This window comes from Neofelis nebulosa, chromosome 5, assembly GCF_028018385.1.
Source record: "Neofelis nebulosa isolate mNeoNeb1 chromosome 5, mNeoNeb1.pri, whole genome shotgun sequence".
NCBI classification, from domain to species: Eukaryota; Metazoa; Chordata; class Mammalia; order Carnivora; family Felidae; genus Neofelis; species Neofelis nebulosa.
In genome coordinates this window covers 147,059,938-147,086,510 of record NC_080786.1, presented here as the reverse complement: position 1 = coordinate 147,086,510, position 26,573 = coordinate 147,059,938, and the positions used below count along the sequence as shown (strand labels likewise).

Sequence of the window (26,573 nt, the reverse complement as noted above, 5' to 3'; positions counted from 1 at the left end):
TACAGTGTTCCTGAGAGCTCTGGAACACGCCAGAAGAAAAGGCAGCCGACAGAGTTGTTCCAAAGCGGGCATTAGTTTTTCTTCTGCTTATCCAGACGCTCAGATGGGAACAGAGCGCTGTTGGCGTGGAGACACCATGGACAGCTCTTCAGGCGCCGTCCGGTTGGCCCTCCTGCTGACAGTCCCGAGCCCTACCCGCCCCCCCCCCCCAACCCCGGCCGTCAGGCCGGTGGGGGCGACAGGGGGTGGTCCTGACACTCATCTTGGGTACATCAATACCCGGTCCCCAAAGCTTTTCCCCCGAGTCCCTCCCTGGCGCTCACGGGGAGGGTTGGTAAGTTCTGAAAAGCCCCCGCGAGGGGGCCAGGGAGGCCGATCCTCCTCGTCCCCATATCCCCAGTGACCTGCAGCCGCGGCCCCGGCGGCAGGCCGCCTGAGGTGAAGGTCGCTGCGCGTGGAGGAAGCAGGCGGCCCACCGTTTCGGACTCGCAGGGAGGTCCGGAGTGGGCGGAGCCTCCCTTCTGACGCCCCGCCTTTCCCCCGAGGGGCGGGCCTTCCGCCCCCGGCCGCGGCGCAATGCGGAAGAGAGGCCTGCTGGAGCGGAAGTGACGCTTCCGGCGGCTGTGGCGGCGGCGGCTGCGGGAGAAGGAGGAGGAGGAGCCGGAGAAAGAGGTGAGCGAGCCGGCGGGGGGCGGGGAGCGGCCGCGGCCAGACCCACCGGCAGCCGGGCGTGCGGGCGGACGCTTCCTGGTCAGCCTCCCCCGCCGCAGCCCGGGCGGGAACGGTGAGGGGCGACCGCGGGCAGCCCAGGCTCGGGAGGGCGGGCGAGGTTGTGAGCAGACTACAGGTTGTGCGGGGCGCTGCGTCGGGCCGGGGGCTGTGGTGACAGCGGCTGTCAGCCTGCCCGCGGGAGAGGAACCAAGTCGGTCTGGGCGCCGGGTCGTCTCTGCTGGCGCATAAAGGGATCGGGCGGCTCGGCGGCTTCGCCCCCCTGGGACGGAGCTGCTTTCCCGGGCGGTCGTCTGCCCGGGATCCACGAGGATCCCCGGTCGGGTCCGTGTCCCGAGTCGTGACTCTTCCCGGGTGGCCATTCATATTTACGGGCTTCCGCCTGCTGTCTCCCCAGCCGGCGGTGGCCTGCGGCCGGGCGGGAGGTGGCGGTAACCTGTGCCGCTTCCCTTGCCCTTCGCTGCCGCCCCCGGGAGAGCCAGTCGTGTCGTGTCGGATAATCCTTTCCCTCCTCCTGCCCCCTAAGGAGCTTTGAACCGGCCTGTTTAACCTTCCCTCCCACCTCCTCTCCTTCCCCCGCAAAGGGACGGCTTGAAGTTCCCGAATCGGTTCCCTTTCAACGTAGTGACAAATCCTGAAGCAGGAAGCTGATAAACAACTCCGAACGAAATACGCTCAAAATCTTTCCTTTTGGTAAACACAAAGTAAACGGAAACTCATCTTAACCAAACCGTTCGTGGACATAGAGTGTAATTAAGCCTTGTGTTGTTGCCTTGCCGTGAGAATTGGTAGCTTTTCCTCTGGCTTTTTGGTAAAATTAAGTGACGGCTTATCTTTTGGAATAAACCATTCGCTCCCTTGAGCTCCGTTTGTTTTGTTTTGTTTTTTTCCACCCCACCCCACCCCCCCCATCAAAACCTGGCAGGGAGGGACTTCTGGATGCCTTGCAGTCCTTGCTGCAGAAGGAAACGTTAGCTTCATTTGCTTTGCTTGGTTTTCACAGGGCTGCCTCTGAAGAAAGGAGAATGGCGTTCAGCAAAGGATTTCGGATCTATCACAAACTGGATCCTCCACCTTTCAGTCTCATCGTGGAAACCAGGCATAAGGAAGAATGTCTCATGTTCGAGTCTGGGGCCGTAGCTGTGCTTTGTAAGTCATCTGTTATTAGCCCAACTGATCAGTATGCCTCTGTTTTGATTTGAAATTATTCAGATTCAACCATTTTTTTAGAGATGACCCTGACAGCCCCTTCGCTGTATTTGGTGGAGCGGAGTATGCAGTTATTTTCTTTTCATTAAACCTTATTTTAAACTTTCATTTTCTTTTTTTTCCACACACCCCCCCCCACCCCCCCTTGCAGGTTTCTATTGGGGGTCAGGGCGAAGTGCAAGTTTGGGCACAGGTTTTTGCTTCCTTGGATTCTTTGCCTCCTCCTAAAAGTAAATCTTTCTTTCCAAAGAAATATTGTCACAGTTCGTATCACATCACATCACCCTGTATAGGCTTGCTTGACATTTTTACTGTAATGAGCAGGATTTCCTTTCTTTTTTTGGGGGGGGGGGGGGCGGGGGGAGAGAGGGGCAGAGGATCCAAAGCAGGCTCTGCGCTGACAGGCTGACAGCAGTGAGCCCTATGGGGGGCTTGAACTCAGGGACCACGAGATCGTGACTTGAGCTGAAGTCCCACACTTAACCGACTGAGCCACCCAGGTGCCCCTGTAATGAACAGGATTTCTTGTATATCAGTTATAGTAATGAATTCCAAGAGTATTTATCTAATGTTTTTGGAGTATCTTTGGTGAGGCCCTTACGTTTTTATTGAGAGAATTGTAAACTTCTAGAATTTCATGTGAGATAATGTGATTGATTTCATGTTATTTTAAAAAATTATTCTGATAAAGAAAAGGACTACTGCCCCACAAGAAAAATAGTAGATTAGTGTGGTCTGGGTTATTTTCTGGGCAAATGGATGAAATTAAAAATAAAAAGACTAATTTGAATATTAGTTTTCTTTCTTAATCTGAGATTTTGGCAGAGAACTCCAGGTTGGGGTTACTAGAAATGTGATTCTGTTTTTAAAGTCCTTCTAGTGGTAACTACTTGTTTCTTTGTCATATTTTTGCTTTGTTAGCATTAGTTTAGCTACTGGTCATATTTTTATAAATTAAAAATAGCGTTTGAAAGTCATGCTTAAAAAAAAAGTCCCTAAGTATTTTAAACTTTGAAACTTTCTTCAGATTCAGTAAGTGAGCAGCATACATACGACCCTGCATTTTGCATACAGAGTATTAACCTGTTAAAATGTTAACCTGATCTTAAAACTCTAAAGTAGTAAATTTTATCTTGATTGGAAGAAAGGGTAGTAACATAAAGAAAAGGCTGAGTGGGGCGCCTGGGTGGCTCAGTCGGTTAAGCGTTCGAATTCAACTCAGGTCACGATCTCGCGGTCTGGGAGTTCGAGCCCCGCGTCGGGCTTTGGGCTGATGGCTCAGAGCCTGGAGCCTGCTTCCGATTCTGTGTCTCCCTCTCTCTCTGCCCCTCCCCCGTTCATGCTCTGTCTCTCTCTCTCTCTCTCTCAAAAATAAATAAACGTTAAAAAAAAATTAAAAAAAAAAGAGAAAAGGCTGAGCAAATTATAATGTATGAGAAGTGTATATATTTTTGGTACATATAGTAACATGGTTTGAGTGAGCAGGATAGAGCTATTTGTGTTCTAAGAAAACAAGTCTTAAGATGGGTTATACTTAGTATGGACTTAATTCCTTCTAACTGTTTTTTATATTTAAATAAACTGATCTATAACTTGTTATAGTATTAATTGGCATAGCCTTTTTTTTCAGACGACAAATATAGTTCTTTATACTGATGAATTCTTAATTTAAAATATCTGGGGGGAAATGGTTTGGTTTCGTCTTGAACTATTTCTCAACTGTTTGTATGTGGTGGTTTTTTTGGTGATGTCACCTGATTTTCTAATTTGTCTAAATTTACTTATTTTTTATTTTTTAAAAATGTTTATTTATGGGGCACCAAGGTGGCTCAGTCGGGTAAGCGTCCGACTTCGGCTCAGGTCACGATCTCACGGTCCGTGAGTTCGAGCCCCGCATCGGGCTCCGTGCCGACGGCTCGGAGCCTGGAGCCCGCTTCGGAGTCTGCGTCTCCCTCTCTCTCTGCCCCTCCCCCGTTCATGCTCTGTCTCTCTCTGTCTCAAAAGTAAATAAATGTTAAAAAAAAAAAAAAATTATAAAAAAAAAAAAAGAATATTGTCTTAACTTTTATTGATTGTATTTCTTTTCATTAGATCTAGACTATATAAGCAATTCTTTTAGAGGGAAAATGAGTTTGAATGTTGCCTTTCCTGGTAAAAGTAGCATAAATGATATATAATTTATTAGATCTGTTCTTAGCTTTCCTACTTTAGAGTAATAGCTTGAAATATTTAATGTTAAGAGCTGACAGACCTTTTAGTATATCCTTTGACTTGTAAAATTAATTTGACATTCAGTTTGGAGCAATACCAAGGTGCATGTTGTGCTGTAGAGTGCTCGTTTTTAAAATCTCACATCTCTGAAATGCCTGATGTATCCAGGGAACTGCGTTTGGAAGGTACTGAGTTGTTCTTTTTCTCTTCAGCAGTCCCAGCGCCTTGAATCTCAGTGCAGTCTGCTTATTAATCTGCAAGAAGAATCTTCTAAAATCACGTTCGGTATTAAACCAAAGCGTAACCCCACTTTTCAAGAAGATTAGGTTCAAGTCCTCAACCTGTCCTTCAAGGCCTTCCATAGCTTGGCCCCACCCTGTGTGTCCAGCATGGGTGTGGATCTCGTTTCAGGGGAGACTCTTCTGGTTCCACAGTGCTTTCCCAAAGTACTGTGCTTGTTCCACCCTTCATCATGCTGTTCCTGCTACACCCTCTTCCCTAGAATGCTCGTCTCCACCTTTGCCCTCGAAGCCTGTCACTCTCGCTCCAGTCTTCCTTCCTGAGAATCTGCGCCAACCTGCCCACTCCATCTCGTTCTTGTCTCTTCCTTTTCGTCATTTCTCTAGAACTCAGTCCGTATCACAGGATAAACCCTTTTTGTGCGCTGGTTTGTGGTTCTCCACATGCTTGTATGCAGGCGCTCTTTCTAAAAGCAGGTGGTAAAAGTGACCCTTGCAGGCCTCCGTCATGTACCAAAAGTTTGTGATTTCTACAGGCTCTAGTTGTCCTGGCTTTAAAGAGTAAAGTTTGAAAATTGAGACATCTTAGGCAGTACATATCATTGAAGATTGACAATCACTTCCTTGTCTCGGCTTATGCCAGAAGTGCCATGAGATACCCAACGTGAAACCTTACATTTCATCTTATTAGTGCATATCAAAAAATAAGGTGCCAGTGAAAACACAGTAAAAACGGTTTCAGATCATGGATCTTTGTAGGGCCTGAGTGTCCACCAATCCAGCCTCAGGACTCTGTCTTTATGTTGCTAGGCTTTAAAATGTAAATCAGTCATGATGCTCTGACTTAATCGGTGAACCGGGGGTCTTCAGCCCTGTTTGCATATTTAATCACCTGGCGAGGGGTCATAAATACTGGTTCCCTGGGCTCCAGCCCCCTAGAGATTCTGACGTGATCAGGTTGGGATGATTATTCTGAGCATAGTTTACGTAGGCTTTAGAGTCATAGTTTATATTTCTGTGCTAGATTATGGGATAACTTTTTAGCTTGCACATTTTATCCGAAGTAACCAGGTGGCCAGAATGTTAACGCTATTATTTCCTATTGATGTCAATATCACAATAACTAGTTGTATAATGTAAATATACTTATGTGTATTAGGAAGTAGTTCTCTTGAAACGTTCAGCCCGAACCGTAGTGCTCCTGCTCCCATAGCCCTTTTAATTATGTGGAACTTCCGTGTCTGGATGCTCCACTCCGTAAGGGAAAAACCCATGTCTTGGTAATCTTTGTATCCCTACTGCTTGGCACAGTGTTGCACTCACAGTTACAGAATAAGTGGCTCAAGTGGTGCCGTGGGGGGTGGGCCGGGGTGAGGAGGAGATTAACCTAAGCTAGCTTGCAAAGTTCACAAAAGTTTGAAAGTATGGTACCTCTTTTCTCTACAATTGATTTTTTTTTTTTTAATCTTTTAAAGAATTGGTGTTTGACTGAACTGCTGACAGAAAAGACATACAGAAGTTACCAGTCCAGAAAGCTGCTTAATTAAGCTAAAATTTGATGTCTGAGGGGCAGTGGTTGAGTGTAGGCAGTAGATTCTCCGTGACCAGTATACTGGGTCTGGACCAGTGTAAGCAGAAAGTCATAACACATTTTTCCTCGGGAATTAATTCAACAAGAGGTTCAAGAGGGATATCCACCAGTTTTGTGTCAGGTTCCGTTTCCCTCTTCTGTCCAGTTACACAGCAGGACTGCCGCACGTCGCCGGTCTGACTGCTAACATGCTCTGCTCTGAATTCACCAACTATCTCGTTGTTTTTCAACCCATCTCGTGCTTCAGCAGAGGGTAAATACTTTACGGTCATAATTGTGTCCTAAGAAAGAAATGCAGAGGAGGTCAGCACACGGGAAATGAAGGATGATTTCTAGAAACAGAAGTTCTGGATCACCTGTTTAGAAGATGGGATGTAAGGTGGTGAGATAAATTCCGAACTCTTAATATTAGAGCTGTTGCTCTTTCAGTACATGCCAGTATAGAAGGAAGGATTCATTGCTTTTATCTGCCCGCTGGTAAGATGATTTTCAGGCTTTCCAAGTCCTTTTGAATCCTGATGGACTCAAATCACGTGCCTCCTAGACAGCAGGGCTGTATCCCTCCATGCTGGACCTGGTTTTACCCCAGCTTGTCCATCTGAGTTTCTTCATTTACCTACTTTTTTTTCTTTTATCACGGAACTATGAACCATAAAACTATAGGACAATATTCTGGAAATCTTTGTCACTGAATGTGGATTACACTGCCTTTTCTGTAAAACTGTGCGCTCTAAAGGAGCGATTATAATGAAATAATAGTTGCCATTTACTGGAAGCTTCCTCTCCCAGTCACAACATCAAGCCAGAGGTTCCTACACTTTATTGTTTTGTGGTGTCTCGTTAAGCTTTTCACAGCACCCCTAGGCCACTGTTCTGCTTATTAAATAATTAGGTCCAAATGTTAAATAGTTCTGTCCTAAGAACTCTGGTACCTATTTGAAAAATAATGCAAGTAAATTGGAAATCATTTCTTTCCTTCCTAAGTAACCAGTTACTTACTAATGGGATATGTATGTGCCTGTTGAGCATTGAACAGCTTTTCACATCTCAGACTCAGATTGGGCAGCTCCACCCCCGTTTCCGTTCGGCTTCTGCCGTACTTGCTTTTTATCGGCAGCAACTACCGAAAACCCACCCTTACAGAGATAGGACGTTATCAAAGGAAGTACGGACTCCACTGTTAATACTCTGAACTACCTCAAGCTAATAGTTTGGGCAGTGCAACAGCTGTTGAGGATCTCTGTGTTTCTTTCGATTTAAAATATGCTGCAGCTCTTACGGGAGTTTGTTGAAGCGTCCTAGAGCATGTCAGCATACGGTTTAGGAGATGTGGCGTTAGACATCCTTTATTTCATTTAATTCCGTGGCTTGTGCTTTTATCTCCCATTTCACGGATGTGGAAACTGAGGCTTGGAGAGGTAAAATAACTGGTCCAACGACACAATCTTACCATTTGATTTTTTCACTTTAATTGTTATTTGCGTTGTTGCGAGGGTGGTGGGTAGTATTTTGGGGGTTGGGGGGTGAAGGGCAAAAACAAGGGAGCGCCAGTGGAAGACTTTAAAGTTAAGTGAAGTTGATGGCATTATCTAACGAGGGAAGTGTTAAACTTGCTGTGCTTTTGCCCACAAACTATTGATGTATTAGAGAGGAAACTTGATTTAGAGTTAGGTCATTAAAAATACAGAGTTGCTTTGCTGAGCCAAGTTCAATGTTAGGTTTTAAAATTTTGGACGACAAGTGTAGTAGGTGGTGATGACAGGCGGCCTGCATAGTTGTTGTGTTGTTTTTGTTTCGTTTTTTATAATTGCCAAAGGCTGGCTGTCAGCACGATTGCCCTTTAGATAAGTTGCAATATCTTACCTCTTTTTAAGAAGAATTTAAGTTGAGGGAGGAAGTGACTTTTTATAGTTGACTTCTTCTGCCCGGCATGGTGAAATTTAGACTTGTTACATATCACTTTGTGTCAGGGTTGCAAAAATTTATTTTCTTTTTGTAAGTAATTTTGGGAATGTTCCTATTTGATAGAAGAGAAAGTAAATGGCAACTTAAATATCTGTGCTTCAAACAAACAAACAAAACCTCACTTTAACCTAACTTTCCCATCCTGGGCCAGATAATAGGATTACTTGTTAATGTTGGGCCAAACCAGTAGTTACTAAGTGCTTTCCTTTCTCTACCACTTAACTGTGCTGAGAGAAAATAAAAGGCAAAGCACAGTGTCTCCCTCGTTGAACAGTAAAACTCCATTATGTGATTTTATTATATAATTTCAGGCCCACCAGGTCTTCTGACTTGTCTCATAAAATATAATTAGCCCAAGACTATATCAGGCGTTTCGCTTCTGGCCGTGATGGTGTAGCAGGAACTGGATTTACCCTCTCACCTTAGGTAACAACAACAAAACGAATAAAAGAAAGAAAGAATTTTCAGACATTGAACAGTAGGCGGCATGAGACCCTGGCACTTGAGGGCAGGGAAACAAAGAAGGTGAGCCTGACGATTGCTCTAACTGATCACTCTAGCTTACTGCCTTGAGTGCTTCTGGGCTACAGTAGCAGGGAGATGCACCCCAAGAAAGCCTGGCAGTCTCCCTGATTTGAGGAGACAGAGTAGGGGATTTGTGCAAGCCAAGGCAGTGGGAATTCTCAGGACTGGGTACCAAACAGGAGGTAGCTACACAGAGTCTCAGAGATGTGCACAGGGTTCCACTTGAGATTTCGGCTGGTTTGCAGTGCCGGCGTGTGAGGAAACTACCCAAGGCAGGGAAAGAACTACCAAAAAGGAGCAGGAAGAAAAGTTCCTGGACCTCACACAGGGCTGGGAAGAGTTCAGTTGTGAACAGCCAGAATGGGGAAATATTGTAGTACTCTGGGACTTGGGTTGAATACTCAGAAGGGTATATTGCTTCAGTAGTGGGGCCAGGTAGCCCTAGACTAAAGGCCTCTGCGGTCCTATCCGACAAAGCTTAAAACGAAGACCCAAAGGGATCAGATTGTTTCCTATTTAAATAACTTAATTTCCAAAACCCTTCCCTGTATCCTAGAACAAAGGTTAAGAATACAGGAATTCAAAATATATACCCAGGATTCAACTCTGTAAAATTTACAATGTCTAGCATTCAATTAAAAATTGCCGTACAGGGGCGCCTGGGTGGCGCAGTCGGTTAAGCGTCCGACTTCAGCCAGGTCACGATCTCGCGGTCCGTGAGTTCGAGCCCCGCGTCGGGCTCTGGGCCGACGGCTCGGAGCCTGGAGCCTGTTTCCGATTCTGTGTCTCCCTCTCTCTCTGCCCCTCCCCCGTTCATGCTCTGTCTCTCTCTGTCCCAAAAATAAAAAATTAAAAAAATTAAAAAAATTAAAAAAAAATTGGCGTACATGCAGGGGCACCCAGGTGGCTCAGTCAGTTGAGCATCCGACTGGTAGTTCGTGAGTTAGAGTCCTTCGTCGGGCTCTGTGATGACAGCTCAGAGCCTGGAGCCTGCCTCGGTTTCTGTGACTCCCTCGCTATCTGCCCCTCCCCCTGCTCTCACTGTTGCTCTGTCTCTCAAAAATAAAGAAACATTAAAAAAATTTTTTTAACTAAAAAAATGACCATATATACAAAGAACTAGGAAAACATCTTCATAATGAGGAGAAAAGTCAATCTGTAGAAACAGTTGTTAAAATCAATAAACAAGGACATTATAACAGCTATTATAAATATACTCCATATGTCCAAGAAGCAAAGATAAACATGTTAAGGAGAGACATGAGAAATGTGAAAGGCCCAAATCAAATTTACAGAAATGAAACTAACATTATCTGAAATGAAAAAGAAATACACTGATGGGGATTAATAGATTAGACACTGCATAATAAATGATTGCTGAATTTGAAGACCAAATAATAGAAACTACTTAATATGAAACACAGAAAAGAGTAGACTACAGAGCCATCAGTAGGTTGGGGAACAAGTTCATATGGGCAATGTATGTGTATAATTGGAAACCTAGAAAGAAGGGGCTGAAGCAGAAAAATATATGAAGAAATAACAGCTGATAATTTTCCAAATTTGATGAAAAGCATAAATCCACAGATCCCAGAAGCTAAATGAGCCCCAAGCGGAAGAAACATGAAGCCGACTACACCCAAATATATAAACAAATTGCTTAAAACCAGTGGTATAATACAGCTTTTCTTTGCAATCGGTGCCAACATTTTCAACCATTCTGAGGTGGTAAAGTCTGAATTAGTGAAATTTTATCACTTATGTTTAAACTGTAATTTTGAAAGAAACAAGGAGTAGGGTTGATTAGCGCATTTGGGTTTAGCCTTGTAATTAGAGTGCCAAGAGGTACAGCTTTAAAGATTGCATATCATACTTATATTGGTAACAGTTGATATCTGCTTGAGTTTTTTAATATTTGTAAATAATAATTTGGGTGTTATCTTTTTCTACTAAAATGGATTTTGCAAGGGTAAGCCATTGTAGTTCCTCCTGTTATGTCACATAATGCAAGCCACGTGTTCATGTTGGAGTACATTTCACAGGCACTAAATTACTCACATTGTGAATAAATTTGGTGTTTGGGGAGAGGGATTAACTCTTCTTGTCAGTTGGACACTCTTAGTTTAGGTTGAAAGATATGCCCTTTAAATTCCTGAATGATTTTGAGATAATCAGTAAAGAAGAGAGAAAACAAAATACTCTTCTTTTTCTTTTTTTTTTTAAATAATTTATTTTTTAATTTACATCCAGGTTAGTTAGCATATAGTACAGCCATGATTTCAGGAGTAGATATTCCTTAATGCCCCTTACCCATTTAGCCCATCCCCCTCCCACAACTCCTCCAACAACCCTCTGTTTGTTCTCTATATTAGTCTCTTCTGTTTTCTCCCCCTCCCTGTTTTTATATTATTTTTGCTTCCCTTCCCTTATGTTCATCTGTTTTGTCTCTTAAAGTCCTCATATGAGTGAAGTCATATATTTGCCTTTCTCTGACTAATTTCGCTTAGCATAATACCCCTTAGTTCCATCTTTGTAGTTGCAAATGGCAAGATTTCATTCTTTTCGATTGCCGAGTAATACCCCATTGTATATATATATACCACATCTTCTTTATCCATTCATCCATCCATCGATGGACATTTGGGCACTTTCTATACTTGGGCTCTTGTTGACAGTGCTGCTATGAACATTGGGGTGCATGTGCCCGTTCGAAACAGCACACCTATATCCCTTGGATAAATACCTAGTAGTGCAATTGCTGGGCCATAGAGTAGTTCTATTTTTAATTTTTTGAGGAACCTCCATACTGTTTTCCAGAATGGCTGCACCAGTTGGCATTCCTACCAGCAGTGTAAAAGAGATCCTCTTTTTCCGCATCCTCGCCAACATCTGTTGTTGCCTGAGTTGTTAATGTTAGCCATTCTGACAGGTGTGAGATGATAGCCCATTGTCGTTTTGATTTGTCTTCCCCTGATGATGAGTGATGTTGAGCATTTTTTCATGTGTCTGTTGGCCATCTGGATGTCTTCTTTGGAGAAGTGTCTATTCATGTCTCTTGCCCATTTCTTCCCTGGATTATTTGTTTTTTTTGGGTTTTGAGTTTGATAAATTCTTTATAGATTTTGGGTACTAACCCTTTATCCGATGTGTCATTTGCAAATATCTCTTCCCATTCTGTCGGTTGCCTTTTTAGTTTTGCTGATTGTTTCCTTCACTATGTAGAAGCTTTTTAGCTTGATGAGGTCCCAATAGCTCATTTTTGCTTTTGTGTCCCTTGCCTCCAGAGACGTGTTGTGTAAGAAGTTGTTGTGGCCAAAGTCAAAGAGGTTGTTGCCTGCTTTCTCCTCGAGGATTTTGATGGCTTCCCGTCTTACGTTTAGGTCTTTCATCCATTTTGAGTTTATTTTTGCGTATGGTGTAAGAAAGTGGTCCAGGTTCATTCTTCTGCATGTCACTGTCCAGTTTTTCCAACCCCATTTGCTGAAAGACTGTGTTTTTTTCCACTGGATATTCTTACCTGCTTTGTCAAAGATAAGTTGGCCATATGTTTGTGGGTCCGTTTCTGGGTTCCCTATTCTGTTCCATTGATCTGAGTGTCTGTTTTTATGCCAGTACCATACTGTCTTGATGATTACAGCTTTGTAATACAGCTTGAAGGCTGGGATTGTGATGCCTCCTGCTTTGGTTTTCTTTTTCAAGATTGCTTTGGCTATTCAGGATCTTTTCTGGTTCTCTACAAATTTTAGGATTGTTTGTTCTAGCTCTGTGAAAAATGCTGGTGTTATTTTGATAAGTTGCTCAATATTTATTTTAAAAACTAAATTTATTCATGCATGTAGAAAAATACATAAATCATAAATGTACAACTTGATGAATTATTACAGAGTAAACATACCTATGTTAACACTACCAGGTTGAGCAATCAACATTACTGGCTCTCCAGAAGATTCCCTCACATTCTTCCCCATTATTATCTCGACCATGATTTGCAAAGATAATCACTACCTGACTTCTTACATCATAGATTCACTTTATCTGGTTTTTAACCTAACATAAATGGAATCACTCAATATGTATTCTGTTGGGTCCGACTTCTTTCAATGTTCTGTACAGGAGATCATCCCTGTTGTAGCCTGTGGCAGTTTTCACTACTCTGTAGTATTCCCTGGTGTGAATGTTCCAGTATTCTGTTGACATTTGCTTCTAGTTTTTTCTGTTATGAATGACAGTGGGACGAACATCCTTATCCACGTCTTTTGGTGCGCATATGTACACATCTCTGTTGGATGTATTTTTATGAATGGAATTGCTGGGTCACAGAGTATGTTGCTTGGAGCATTTTTACCTCCACTCCTTCTGCAGGCGAGCCTGTTGTAACCGCCGCTCTCCCCCCAACAATTTTCAGTTAGGTCCTCCCGTTGTAGTCTGTCAGAATTCCATCACAGTATTCAGTGTCATTTATGAGTTTGCATTTGTATGATCACATAATGGCTATCTTCCTCATAGAAGGTGTTAGGGCACTGACTTTTTTTCCTGTAGAACTTTGCCAGGGTCCTGGTACATAGTCAGCATTCAGGAAATACTTGTTACGTGAATTAGTGAAAGGTTGTTATCGTCTTGAGATGTTGCCGAGATGGGGATTTGTAGTGTAGACACAACATTAATTTGGATAGTTTAATGTTTTTCAGCTGGAGTTTTAATATTTTAATTATACAAAGAGAACCTTTTCCTTTTAAAATAACTTCTTTTTACTCCTGTCTGATAAAATGGAAGGTGGCTTTTCTGCCAGGTAGTTCTGTGACCTTGGATGAATCAACTAAACTCGAGCTTTTTTCTTCTGAAAATGAGTAGCTTGGTGTGCGGGATCTCCAGGATCCTCTGACTAGAGAGAGGCCCTCTGGTTCTCCACCAGAGTGCTACCTGTATGCAAATGAGCTGACCGCAAACTGCAGTGCGTGCAACCACAAGCAAATTGTGATTCTAGAAAGAGCGGACTAACTTGTAATCTTGTTTTCACATTCTTAATGACTTTCCTTATTTTGGTCTTCTGTATCAGCTGAAGAAAGACCGTCTGTTGCCCATCTGGAAGGTTTGAGCCACAGCGGAATGTTAACATTGGGTAGCAGGCCCTTCGTTAGGTAGCTTATTTATTTAGTTTGTAGTATTGTCATTATCAGAAGTTAGAGAAATTTACATTTAAATTTAATCCTCAGAGTACCATTTCAGTTTAAAACAAATGACTGTGAAGTTATCCGGTGATCTTAGGTAATAAGTTGATTTGGTTTCTTTCTGTTGAGCTGGAGAAGTGATCACCGCGCGACAATTATTCTCTGTTGAAGAAGCCCCTGTTTCAAAGAGTTGCAACTCATGAAAATCAAAATACAGGTGTATGATTATGTCTTAATCTGACTTTCGATAGTCTGATCCAGTGCTTCATTATGTGCCTGAAATCCTAATGCGAGAAGGGAGGGTGTAATACGAATAATGCTGAATAATGCCAGTTACAACATTCGCTACAGTGCTACGAGAGTAAGTCACCCTGGCAAAAGAGGGTGCCAAGTAATGTGAGAGAGGACAGTTGGTATGTTAAATTTTGATAGGGAACAATTGGATTTACACCCTTGAGTGTTTTCTGTAGTCTATAAATAGATCATCTCTACAGCTTCTATTTTCATTACTTTCCTGTGGCTTCAGTAGGGAACGTAGGTTAGGCCGCTTTCAGTCCGGAAGGCGTTCAGTGGAAAGAACCTTGAAAGCGAGCCCCGAGGCAAAATAACGAATGAGTTAAGGTGTCTGAGTGGCGTTGTTGCGTATCACTACCTCGTGGCTTAACGTAGGTTTAAATAGTTCTTAACCTCTTCTGTGATGAGCAAAGGCAAGCATATTATTTTCCAAGGCTGTTTTCAACAGAGTAGGATATTAAAGCTAAGTTATTTAGGATGAACGTGAGGTCAACATTTATGACAGAGTACAGCAATACTTATACCCTTCCCGGGGTCTCCATTCCGGAATTGCCAAGTCTTCTTTTCCAATTTGTTGTAGATTTGTCATTTGATGATCTTATGATGGCCTTCGAGTGGACTACGGGGCCGTTCTAAAGACAGTAGGATTTACTGCCTCCTTTCAAGTTATAAAAGTCTAAATGCCCATTGAACTTTTGACTGATCTCCCTCTGGTCTAGGGTAGTGGGAGAAAGTACCTCTCAAATTACTTAGAATTCCAGTAGCCTCTGCTGTCACTCACTGACAGCCCGGGGTTATCTTGTTTTTCTCTTCTTTCTGAACTTATCCAGTATGCCAAAGAATGTTATCAGGATAAACTTTTTTTATCATTTTATTTTGGGAAGTATCAACTGTACATCAAAGAAGGGAGAATGGTGTCATTGACTCTCATGTATTTGTCACCCAGCCTCAATGATTATGTCATGGACGCTTGTGTTTATCTGTATCCCTATCCACTATTTCCCCCTCCCCATTTATTTTGAAGTAAATCCTGGCTATCATGTCATTTCGTCCTTAAATATTTTCATGAGAAAACATGTTTATGATATGTATTTTATTTTGCTTTAAATTCTATTCTGTGACCTTATTCATGAATTCACATATTCACTAGGATTAGAATCAGAGAGGGGTGCCTGGGTGGCTCAGTCGGCTAAGCATCCGACTCCTGGTTTTGGCTCAAGTCATGATCTCACGGTTCGTGAGTTCAAGCCCCTTTTCCGCCTCTGCACTGACGGTGCAGAGCCTGCTTGGGATTCTCTCTCTCCCTCTCTCTAAACCCCTCTCCCGCCTTCTCTCTCTCTCTCTCTCTCTCAAAATAAATAAACATTAAAAAAAATTAAAAAATAGGGGCACCTGGGTGTCTCAGTCTGTTAAGCATCAGACTTCAGCTCAGGTCATGATCTCGTGGTTTGTAAGTTCCAGCCCCGCATTGGGCTCGACTGACATGTGGATATGTTTAAAAATATAATTATAGATTTATGCCTAAGATAGCTCTGTGTTCCCAGAAAATGATGTTCACATTAGATGGAAAATTAAGAAAAAATTGAAGGCACAAGTGAAAAGTAGTGTCGAATGTGACAGGGAAGAAGAGTTTTTCTCTTTGAAATAAGCTGTTGAGGGAGTTAGGTACTATTGACCCCTGAGGTGTGAATAGCAGTTCATTTCCGGAGTCAGGCTTTGCCTTACTTTACACGTTTGACAGATGAGCTAAAGGGGTGCAGGCCTCCTTACCCGAGCTGAACTTGCTAAAGGCCTTGATGGGTGGCTAAAAATCGGTAACTTGTAAAAAGAAAGGTTCGTTTTCCTAGCATCTTGTTTGCTTAACAACATCAACATGAACAGGAGAGAGAGAGAAAAGAAAACCACAGAGCAGTCTGTTCCCCTCATTGAAAGCACAGTGGACACGTTGAAAGACAGCACTAGCAAGGAGTAACCTGGACTCCTGTTACCAATGTCTCCCCTGAACTTTCATTTCCTCTCATTCTTTCACTCTGTTTTCCTCGGGGCTCTCCATGCATCCTTAGTAAACTCCACTAGGTTAAACCGTGTTTAGAAGTCGTAGGGCGTGTGGGTGGCTCAGTCAGTTGGGTGTCCAACTTCAGCTCAGGTCGTGATCTCACCGTTTGTCAGTTCGAGCCTCACGTCGGACTCTGTGCTGACAGCTCAGAGCCTGGAGCTACTTCGGGATACTGTGTCTCCCCTTCTCTCTGCCCCTCTCCCGCTTGCACTCTGTCTCTCTTTCTCTCAAAAATAAATAAACTCAAAAAAAAAAAAATTAGAAAAAATAAACCCTGGCTAGAAATCATGGGGCGCCTTGGTGGCTCAGTCGGCTAAGCATCTATGACTCTTGATTTCGGCTCAGGCCATGGTCTCACAGTCTTGAGATAGAGCCCCACGTTGGGCTCTGCACTGACAGCACAGGACCTGCCTGGGATTCTCTTCCTCCTTGTCTGTCTGTCTGTCTGTCTGTCTGTCTGTCTCTCTCAAAATAAAATCAATAAACTTAAAAAGAAAAAGAAATCAGTTAACGATGCCTGTCTTCCCCACCTCCCCAGTCCCATCCTCATGCCACCATAAACGTCCAGAGCATTCAGATGCTACTGATGGTAAGGTTAAATGTCTGTCTTTTTATGTATAATTTTAAAACTAACAGAACATTCCCTTTTGTGCTGCAACCTGTCAATTTGTTTTTGTCTATGAGACGCATACTTAACAGTTGCAGCGTTCGGCATCTCTGGTTAGGTTGGTAATTTGTTGAGATGAAAAGAAACGAGACCATTTCCGTGGCTGTGAGTATACAAGTGAATGTACTATGAAATAATGAGAAGGAAGATTTACTTCCAGCACGATCGGGGAAAGCTTTAGGAAGGAAGAGGCATTTTAGTGAGGTATTGACGGATGGGGAATGTTTGGAAATGCAAAGATGACTCAGGGGTGTTCCAGATGGAAAGAACACTGTGAACAAAGGGGAAGAGGGAAAAGAGTGTGGAGCACATAAGGAGTCACCCGTTATTCATTTTTTATTCGTTTTGACTGCGGTGTGGGCCGCAAGGGGAGAGCGTCAGGGAAAAGGAAAGACGGGGATGAATGAGTAAACTATTGTAAATTCCGTGTTTTATCTAAAGATCATAGGCATTATTTGAAAGCAGTACGGCTTTTTTATTTTAAATAATCCCTTCTAGTGGAAGATTCTCAAATTATTTTCTAGAATTAAAAATTAGCAGAGAAATAAGATAATAATTTAAGTCTCTCCCTCTTACCTCATGTATTTCTCTCTATTTCATGGGGTTTCATAAAATGAGGGAAAATTTTCCCTGTTAAAAAGTGTATGGTCAGGGGATAACATGGTGCTGTAAGAGTTTATCTTAGTGCTGTGTAGAGAGAAAAGCCTCTTAATTTAGGAATATGCATGTGTATTTTATAAGTTTATTTTTAATGGTTGCATTTATTTTTTTTTTAATCTTGAAACAATGTCAAAAACACAGAAAAGCTGAAGTTCAGTATAAAGAACTTTTAATTATCGAGAATAAGCTGTTGACATGACATCCCGTCACCCACAAATACCATTACTTATTTCCTAGAATAGCTAAGACTTGCTCCTTCGTAACTACACTATGACAAAAAAAAAGTTAACATCGTCCTTCTTTCTAATTCTCAGACTCCATTCAAGTTCACCAGTTGTCCCAACAACGACTCTTAGAGCAAAAGGATCCAGTTCAGATCTGTCATTTTATTGGTTGTCATGCCTCTTCAGTCTCTTTAAATCTGGGAAAGTTCCTCAGTCTTTGACGTGTATGACCTTAAAACTTCTGAAGACGAAGGCCGGCTGTTGTGCGGACTGGGCCTCACTTTGGGTTTGTCTGATGGTTCCTCTTGCTCAGATTCAGGTCATGTATCTTGGCAGGAATATTACGCACGTGCTGCTGTGTGTGTTCTTTTCACCGTACCCTGTCAAGGTGCACACAGTTTTGACTTGTCCCAGTACTGCTGGTGAGCACGCTGCTTATTTGTTTAAGGTGCTCTCTGGCAGACTCCTTTTTCTTGTATAACAAGCGTGCTTTGTGAGTATGTAAACATCACGCCATTACTCATCACACTTTAACTTTAATCTGTTACTCTTGTCATTTGTTTCAATGCTCAAATTGTTCCAGATTTCTCTAGTAGAGCTGGCTTTGCATTTTTGTGCCATGTCTCCATTAGTCTTTGAGTACTCCCTTTCTGCACAGAATATGTTCCAGGCTCATCTTGTCCCTGCCCTTGCCCTGGAATCAGCCATTTCTCTAAGGAGTCCTTACAGTGGAAAATGGTATTAGAAAGCAAGATCTCGGTGCTAGGTATGGCCATTGCTGTTGGGGTACTGCTGATCTCAGGCCCTGTTTGGATGGAGCTAAGGAGAATATGCAGTTAACTATGTGTGGGTATTGATGGTTGTATAACACCCATTTATATCCATGTCTGTCTAGAAAACTATGAGTTCACAGTGGTAACTTCAATTTCAGTCAGCGCCGCCGTGCCCATTCTGGTTTTCTGTCTTCCCATATTGGCACTCTCGTTCTCTGACAGTGAGGACGCTGGCTCCCATTATCCTGACCATCCGCCACGGTCCTGTTGCCGCTGCAGCCTCCGCCACCACGCGGATGGCCTCCTCAGCCCACAGGGGCTCCAACACCCTGCCTCTGGGTTCCCTCAGGGCACCCTGCCCTCCCCACCCTGCTCAAGCTCATCCTACCATACCAGGCCACTCCCAACACCTCTGGGTGGACACCACCCTCCTCGCCCCACCCAGACTTATCACAGGCTGTCCTTCCCCTCAAGTGGATGCCCTCTCTCCCTGCCTCTGGCTTCATATCCATGCGCAGCGCCGTTGTTCGTAGTCAGCCTGGGCTCTGACAGCCTACGAAAGACCTCCTTCAATTCTGCCCCAGTCCTCGAAGTATATATGGAAGAAGAGGAAAACATCTACAGTACCTTACATAAAAAACGTTTAGGAAGAAAACACTGTTTTCTCTTAGCAAATTGGAAATGTCTGGAGTTAAAAACACATATGACTTTAAAATTTCATCCACAGATTCATTGAGCATAAAATCTTTGAACTCCTGAGTGCCAGGCACTGAGCTAGGCTGCTGGGGTTTAGTGTAGTGAACTGAACCAAATCCCTCCCCTCATGAAGCCGCGTTCTGTGACTCTGGCTATTTAAGCTTAGACAAGTTAGTAACAAATTGATAACCTCTCTAAGCCTGTTTCCTCATATGTCAAATGGAAATAGTAGTAATTTTGCTCACGGGGCGTTGTGAAAATTGAATAATGCATGCAAAATACCTCTCCCAGTGTTAGATGTCATAGTCATGACAGACAGTAAACAGATACCTCGGCCGAAACATCATTCATCACTCTAAAAATTATTTTAAAATTTCATTTAATATTGAGGAGAAAGCAAGAAATTCCTGGGCAGGAAAGTGATATCTACTCTTTCAATTAGCTTTCCTTTCCTTTAGCATACTTTTATCTAATAGGCACTTTAGACTAAATTGTATGCGTGTGTGTGTGTGTGTGTGTGTGTGTGTGTGTGTCTGTCCTGTTTCCTGAGTCTTAGAATATAATATAAAAGTGTAAATAAGCAGCGTGACATTTGTTGGAATGTTTGAATGAGATGACAGTTTAATAGTTGGGTCTTCATGGAGCCTGAGCGACATGATATATTCATGTATTTGGAGTATAGTTCATGATAAGATAATTATTCTGCATTATTAGAAGAGGGAACATTTTTTTAAGTTCATTTATTTTTTGAGAGAGAGAGAAAGAGTGCACATGCATGTGGGGGAGGAGCAGGAAGAGAGGGAGAGAGAGAGAAAATCTCAAGCAGGCTCTGCACTGTCAGTGTGGAGCCCAGTGCAGGGCTCGAACCCACAAACTGCAAGATTGTGACCTGAGCCAAAGTCAGATGCTTAACCGACTGAGCCACTCATCCCTAGAAGAGAAACATTTTGTTGCATGAGAATGTAGTACATTATAAAATGACTTTTTTTGTTTGTTTTTAAGGGAAGGCAATGACTTAATGTTAAAAATACATTTTCTTTTCTTTTTTTTCCCTGCCGAGTTTTTTAAAAATTTAAATCCAAGTTAGTTAACATATAGTGTAATAATGATTTAAGGAATAGACTTCAGTGATTCATCACTTACATATAATACCCAGTGCTCATCCCAACAAGTGCCCTCCTTAATGCCAATAGCCCATTTAGCCCATCCCCCACCCACCATCCCACCAACAACCCTCAGTTTGTTCTCTGTATTTAAGAATCTCTTACGGTTTGTTTCCCTCTCTGTTTTTATCTTACCTTTGCTTCCCTTCCCTTGTGTTCATCTGTCTTGTTTCTTAAATTCCACATATGAGTGAAATCATATGTGTTTCTCTGACTGACTGACTTCGCTTAGTGTAATACCCTTTAGTTCCATGCACATTGTTGCAAATGGTAAGGTTTCATTCTTTTTGATCACTGAGTAATATTCTATTGTATATATGTATATGTGTATATGTATATATGTATATGTATGTATGTTTGTATATATGTATATACGTATACACACGTATATATACACGTATATATACACAAATATATATATACATACATACCACATCTTCTTTATCCATTCAAGTGTTGATAGACATTTGGGCTCTTTCCATACTGTGGCTAGTGTTGATAGTGGTACTATAAAGGTTGGAGTGCACATACTCCTTCGAATCAGCATTTTTGTATCCTTTAGATAAATACCTAGTAGTGCAATTGCTGGTCATAGGGGAGTTCTATTTTTAACTTTTTGAAGAACCTCCATACTGTTTTCTAGAGTGGCTGCACCAGTTTGCATTCCCACTGGCAGTGCAAAAGAGTTCCTCCTTCTCTGCATTCTCTCTAATGCAACTGAGTTTTTAATTTCAGCCGTTGTGACACGCGTGAGGTGGTATCTCATTGTGATCTTGATTTGTATTTGCCTGATGATGAGTGATGTTGAGCATCTTTTCAAGTGTTGGTTGGCCATCTGTATGTCTTCTTTGAAAAAGTGTCTATTCATGTCTCTTGCCCATTTCTTCACTAGATAATTTGTTTTTTGGGTGGTGAGTCTGATAAGTTCTTTATAAGTTTTGAATACTAACCCTTTATCTGATATATCATTTGCAAATATCTCTTCCCATTCTGTCAGTTGCCTTTTAGTTTTGCTGGTTGTTTCCTTCCCCGTGCAGAAGCTTTTTATCTTGATGAGGTCCCAATAGCTCATTTTTGCTTTTGTGTCCCTTACTTCTGGAGACTTGTTGAGTAAGAAGTTGCTGCAGCCAAGGTCAAAGAGGTTGCTGCTTGCTTTCTTCTTGAGGATTTTGATGGCTTCCTGTCTTAACGTTCCTGTCTTTCATCCATTTTGAGTTTATTTTTGTGTATGGTGTAAGAAAGTGGTCCAGGTTCTTTCTTCTGCATGTCGCTGTCCAGTTTTTCCAACACCATTTGCTGAAGAGACTTGTGTTTTTTCCCACTGGATATTCTTACCTGCTTTGCCAAAGATTAGTTGGCCATATGTTTGTGAGTCCATTTCTGGGTTCTCTATTCTGTTCCATTGACCTATGTGTCCGTTTTTGTGCCACTACCATACTATCTTGATGATTTATAGCTGTCTTTCTAATCTTTCTGGTTGCTGGTGTTTGAACCCAAATGGTGATTGCTGCTGAGACTGATAGGTCTAGTAGTATCTGTATTACTATGTTAGTGATGGTATTTAAGTATGTAGAGCATTAACCTCTAAATCTCTAATACTTGTCCAGGAAGCCATGCCTTCTGTCATCAGAGATATAACAAGCCTCTCCAACGTTTGCTTTAATGTACACGTGGTGCTCTTAATGAGGCACTATTGAGGGGCAGGCAATCTTGATTTACTTTACAAAATAAAATTAAAATTAATGCTCTGACATTTTGTATTTGTGTGGCTTGTCATTTAACGCTAGGAGTAACTGTTATTTAAACCTGTGGTATAACAGTAAGAAGAAGAACTCTAGGAATGCTGAAATGCAAACCCCTGTAACTACTATTAATGGCTTGGTGAAATTTTACCCACTCCCTAATTTCATACGGGGTACTTTGATAAAGGTAAAGGCCCACACTTAACAATGAGCATATTAGAAAACTGTGACATGATCAGCTAATTGAGTGATTGAGCAGTTAATTTAGTTTTAGCCTGTGTGGCCAGCTAGCAGAAGACAACTCATGCAGAGGCAGAAGTGGGTTAACTGGAAGAAGGCCTATGAGTAGATGGTCTGAAAAGAGGTAAAGCGGGCAGGGAAGAGGAGATAGTCTGTAGAGCCCTAGAGGAGAGCTCAGGGCAGAAGAGAAGCTCTTGAATACAAAGCACTAGGAGTATTAGGCAAGGCAGTAGGCTGAGAAGACAGCCCTTTCGTTGGCAGTGAAGGTTGAGGGGAAATGGGAAGGCCATAGGATGTAATAACGTGCTTTTCTAATGTGGAACACATGCTATTGCCAAAATGTTCTATAATTCTACATCGAAGACGAATGAGGAAAGGAAAAAGGGGATAGATAGGGGCAACAGACACAGGTAAATAAGGAGGGAACTGGTCAGCCAAGAGGTGAGTTGAGGGTGTGGGATAGAAAGTAGAAAGGGAGAGCAGTAGAGAAGGAAAGAAATAGAAGAGAAAGGACGGGATAAAAAAGAGAATCGTACCTTTCTAGATTTGTAGACTTTAGAATTATTTGGAATTGTCCATTTGAGATACTAGCTGTGATTGATATTTCTTTGGGGTTTTTTTGGTCAGATTTTTAATAAGTATATTTGCTGAGAACTAGGAAGAGTTTTCCTTTAAAGTTTCATGATTTGTTTTTGTTTTTCAGCAGAGGAACCACAACAGCCTGACCTAGGGATATTATTCTGTGGGTTATATTCATTAGCAAGATAACATTAGTTTTATAGCAGAAGAAATGAATCAAGACAAAGGCCAAACTGAAGATTTCCGTTCCTGTGCTAAACTCTGTCGTCAAGTGTTGCCATTAGCTTTTATCATTTAAACGTTTGTCATCTTCTGTGTTTCAAGCACTAATCTAAATGTCAGAGATAAAAGGAGGCATAGGACATTGTTCCTGCCTTCAAGGATCAGGCTGGTTAATGGGAAAGACAAGTAAGTGATGGGTACATATAAAGTGTTTTGGCAGCATAAAGAGGGAGCTCTGTGAAAGAACTGTGCCTGTAGAGGTAAAGAGGGGTTTCCAGAAAGTGATCTTGTGCCCCTGTTTGTAAATGTGAAGGTTAGGTGGAGCCTTGCTGGCAGAAGGCTAGATTGCACACGTTTGGGCACTAGGGGACCCTTTACTGTAGTGAGAACATAAAATGCAGGGGCAGGAGGGGAGAGGGGGGTGATGAAAAATGAAGCTGAAAGAGGATATTGAGGCCAGATTCTGAAAGATTGCTGGTGAAGGAGTTGGATGTTTTCCCTTGGGGTGTGATAACACAGGGTAGTGCTGGTGGTACATAGGTGAGCAAACAAATCAGTGAGACGGAGAAGGTGATTCAGAAACAACCTCCAGAACATATCACTATTGTTAAAGGTAGTCCTTTAGGTCATCGGGAGAGACCTCAGTGGTGCTGGAACAAGTCGTTGACTCTTTGAGAAGGACAGTTCAGTTACTTGTTTGAGAAAATAATTTATGCGAGCATTTATGTTAAGAATCTCAGATTTAAGGGGCACCTGGTGGCTCAGTCAGTTAAGAGTCCAACTGTTGATTTCGGCTCAGGTCATGATCTCCTGGTTTGTAAGTTGGATCCCCGTGTCAGGCTCCGCGCACTGACTGACAGCGCTGAGCCTGCTTGGGATTTCTCTCCCTCTCTCTCTGCCCCTCCCCCACTGGCGCTTGCCGTGTGTGTGTGTGTGTGTGTGTGTGTGTGTGTGTGTGTGTGTGTCTCACAAAATAAATAGACTTAGAAAAAATATTTAAAAAAATAAAGAATACCAGATTTAAAAATAAAGAATATCAGGGGCACCTGGGTGGCTCAGTTGGTTAGGCGACCGACTTTGGCTCAGGTCATGATCTCACAGTTCGTGAGTTCGAGCTCCGCGTCAGTCTCTGGGCTAACAGCTCAGAGCCTGGAGCCTCCTTCGGATTCTGTGTCTACCCCTCTCTCTACCCCTCCCCTGCTCACGCTCTGTATCTCTGTCTCTCAATAATAAATGAACGTTAAAAAATTTTTTAAAAAAATAGAATATCAGATTTAGAGAAACTCTGGCTTCATAACAAAATAGAATCTGATGTTTCAGGCCATTATTCTTACCCTGAAACTTTTTTTTGTAGCATCTGCAGAAAAAGAGGCAATCAAGGGTACATACTCCAAAGTGCTTGATGCTTATGGACTCTTAGGTGTTTTACGATTAAATCTTGGTAAGTTTATTTTTCAATATAATTAATCTTTTTCATTTCTTTGTTTTAATTGTAAGGATTTGAGGGAGACTGTTTATCATTTCAGACTCCATATGTGAGCTGAAAGTGTGGTAACATCTTTTAAATCCTAATTATGCTAATCTTGGGGAAATGTTTGTTGACTGAAAAGGTATGCTACATACTCAAGCTCTCGTGATTTTAAGTTCCAGAGACATTATTCTGTGTGAACACTTGAAGGATTGGTATCAGTGGTCAAAAGAGAAAATCAGGGCATCGCCCTTTCTCCTTGTTTCAGTGCTTTCGGAAACAATGTTTTAGTGAGAACTGCACTGATTACTCTGGTTTATACTGGAAAGGACATCTGCTTTGTAGTTAAAAGGTCTCAGCTTGAATCTGTCTCTGCCACTTAATGTCACCGTGGGCTGCAGAGTAACCTTTGGGATTACCCGTTTGTCTGTAACCGTATGGCTGGAAGTGTGGCCCAAGACCCGGTGCCAGTCCGTGAGCCATTTCGCTATTGGTCTGTGATGAGATAAGGAAGCTTGTAACATCATGCAGATCAACACATGGCTTCCTTCGTTGATAAAGTCCTACTATGAGAAAAAAGGTCCGCTAAACTAAACGGTGACTTTGGCGAGGTAATTGATTTTCATTTCACAAGCGTCTTCTCTCACTGTGACAGGTTATGGGCCATACTCTGAAGCGTACTGGGCTATAAAGTGGAGGTTTGTCACTTGTTATGCATCTATCACACGTAAAGCCCTGTGCCAGGTGCTTAACTAATACTGTCTTAGGTACTCCTCACAGTCCAGTGAGACTCATTTTAGTGCTGGTTTATCAGGGAGCAGATCTCAGGTTGGGTTTTGTTCACACCCTGAAGTTGGGTTGGATTATAAGCAGCGGAGCCAGGATTCAGGGCCCCCTCTGCCTCGTCACAGCCCACGCCCAAGGTACACCACTGCTGAATTTCGCCTTCACACTCATCTCAAAGGATTTTGTCAAAATTAGCGAAAAGGCTCTATGAAAGTTTTTGTAAACCAAATTGCTTTATAAACTGTTACCAGGGGCTTTCTGCCCACGTACCAGCGGCAGCAGCTCCCGTTTATATAGCTTTTTTTTTTTTTTTTCCAGCTGTGCTATTTATTTACAAAGACCTCTCACATTTATATTCTTATCTGGATTTCCTCACAGTCATAAAGGAAAGATGGGGAGCATAACACATATATTGTTTTATTTGACAAATTTTGTATATCCTCAGATTAAGTAGAGGAACATTTCATGAATGTGAGATTATTCTGTTAATGTTTAAATACACATTTAAATATACAAAATATAAATACAAAAATATAAATATAAATTTATAAAAGATATAATTTATATATGTTTAAATATAATAGCTTCATTATATTAAATGTGCTCAAGCAAGGATTTTTTTTTCAAGTCTTGCCAAAATGCAGTTGTAAACATAAACATGTCCGTGTCAATTTAAAATAACCGTGCTGTTGGATTTAAAAAGTTAGAAACATGACAAGACAGTTGGAAGACACTTTGAATAGCTTGAGAAATACTGAGACTTTTCATCCAACTAATTCTTTGGTTTTTGCAGGTGATACTATGTTACATTATCTGGTGCTAGTCACTGGATGTATGTCTGTTGGAAAAATTCAAGAATCGGAGGTTTTCCGAGTTACTTCCACCGAATTTATATCACTACGAATTGATTCTTCAGATGAGGATCGCATTTCAGAAGTGCGAAAAGTTTTGAATTCGGGAAACTTTTATTTTGCGTGGTCTGCATCTGGAGTCAGTTTAGATCTGAGTCTTAACGCACATCGTAGCATGCAAGAACACACAACCGATAATAGATTTTTCTGGTGAGTTTGTGTTACATTTTTCCCCTTTGTATTCACGCGCTTGCTGTGCAGGAGTTTGGTGGTTTGGGTTATAGTGTGTTCAGCAGTAATTTCCAGAGATAGCAGGGATGGGCATTGCTGATGGGGCACACCGCTCTTTCCTGCTCCAGAATCCTCAGCCGAGCAGCACAGGCATCCAGTGTCAGTTTGTCGAAGCTCTCATGTGACACGAGACCCATTTGCTCTCCCTGATCCAGACTGACCTTTCATTTCCAAAATATATTCAAGATGTTTATTTTAAGATTAAGAATGAATTAGTTGTAGTA

General features: G+C 42.2%; 1 protein-coding gene across 13 annotated transcripts in view; it reads left to right on the top strand.

Annotated features, from left to right (window-relative positions):
• The first annotated feature begins 552 nt into the window (after positions 1–552).
• Positions 553–26,573, top strand: part of SYNJ1 (synaptojanin 1) — a 91,213-nt gene continuing 65,192 nt past the window's right edge. For 8 of the 13 annotated variants that reach the window (XM_058731886.1, XM_058731892.1, XM_058731887.1 and 5 more), the window contains exons 1-4: positions 1,401–1,422; positions 1,733–1,878; positions 24,308–24,394; positions 26,001–26,268. In XM_058731886.1, coding sequence (XP_058587869.1) covers positions 1,755–1,878; positions 24,308–24,394; positions 26,001–26,268 — 479 coding nt within the window. In that variant the 5' untranslated portion in view covers positions 1,401–1,422; positions 1,733–1,754. Of the gene's footprint in view, positions 673–1,138; positions 1,423–1,732; positions 1,879–24,307; positions 24,395–26,000; positions 26,269–26,573 lie in introns of those variants that run through there. The other 5 variants (XM_058731899.1, XM_058731898.1, XM_058731895.1 and 2 more) reach the window with 2 other exon arrangements.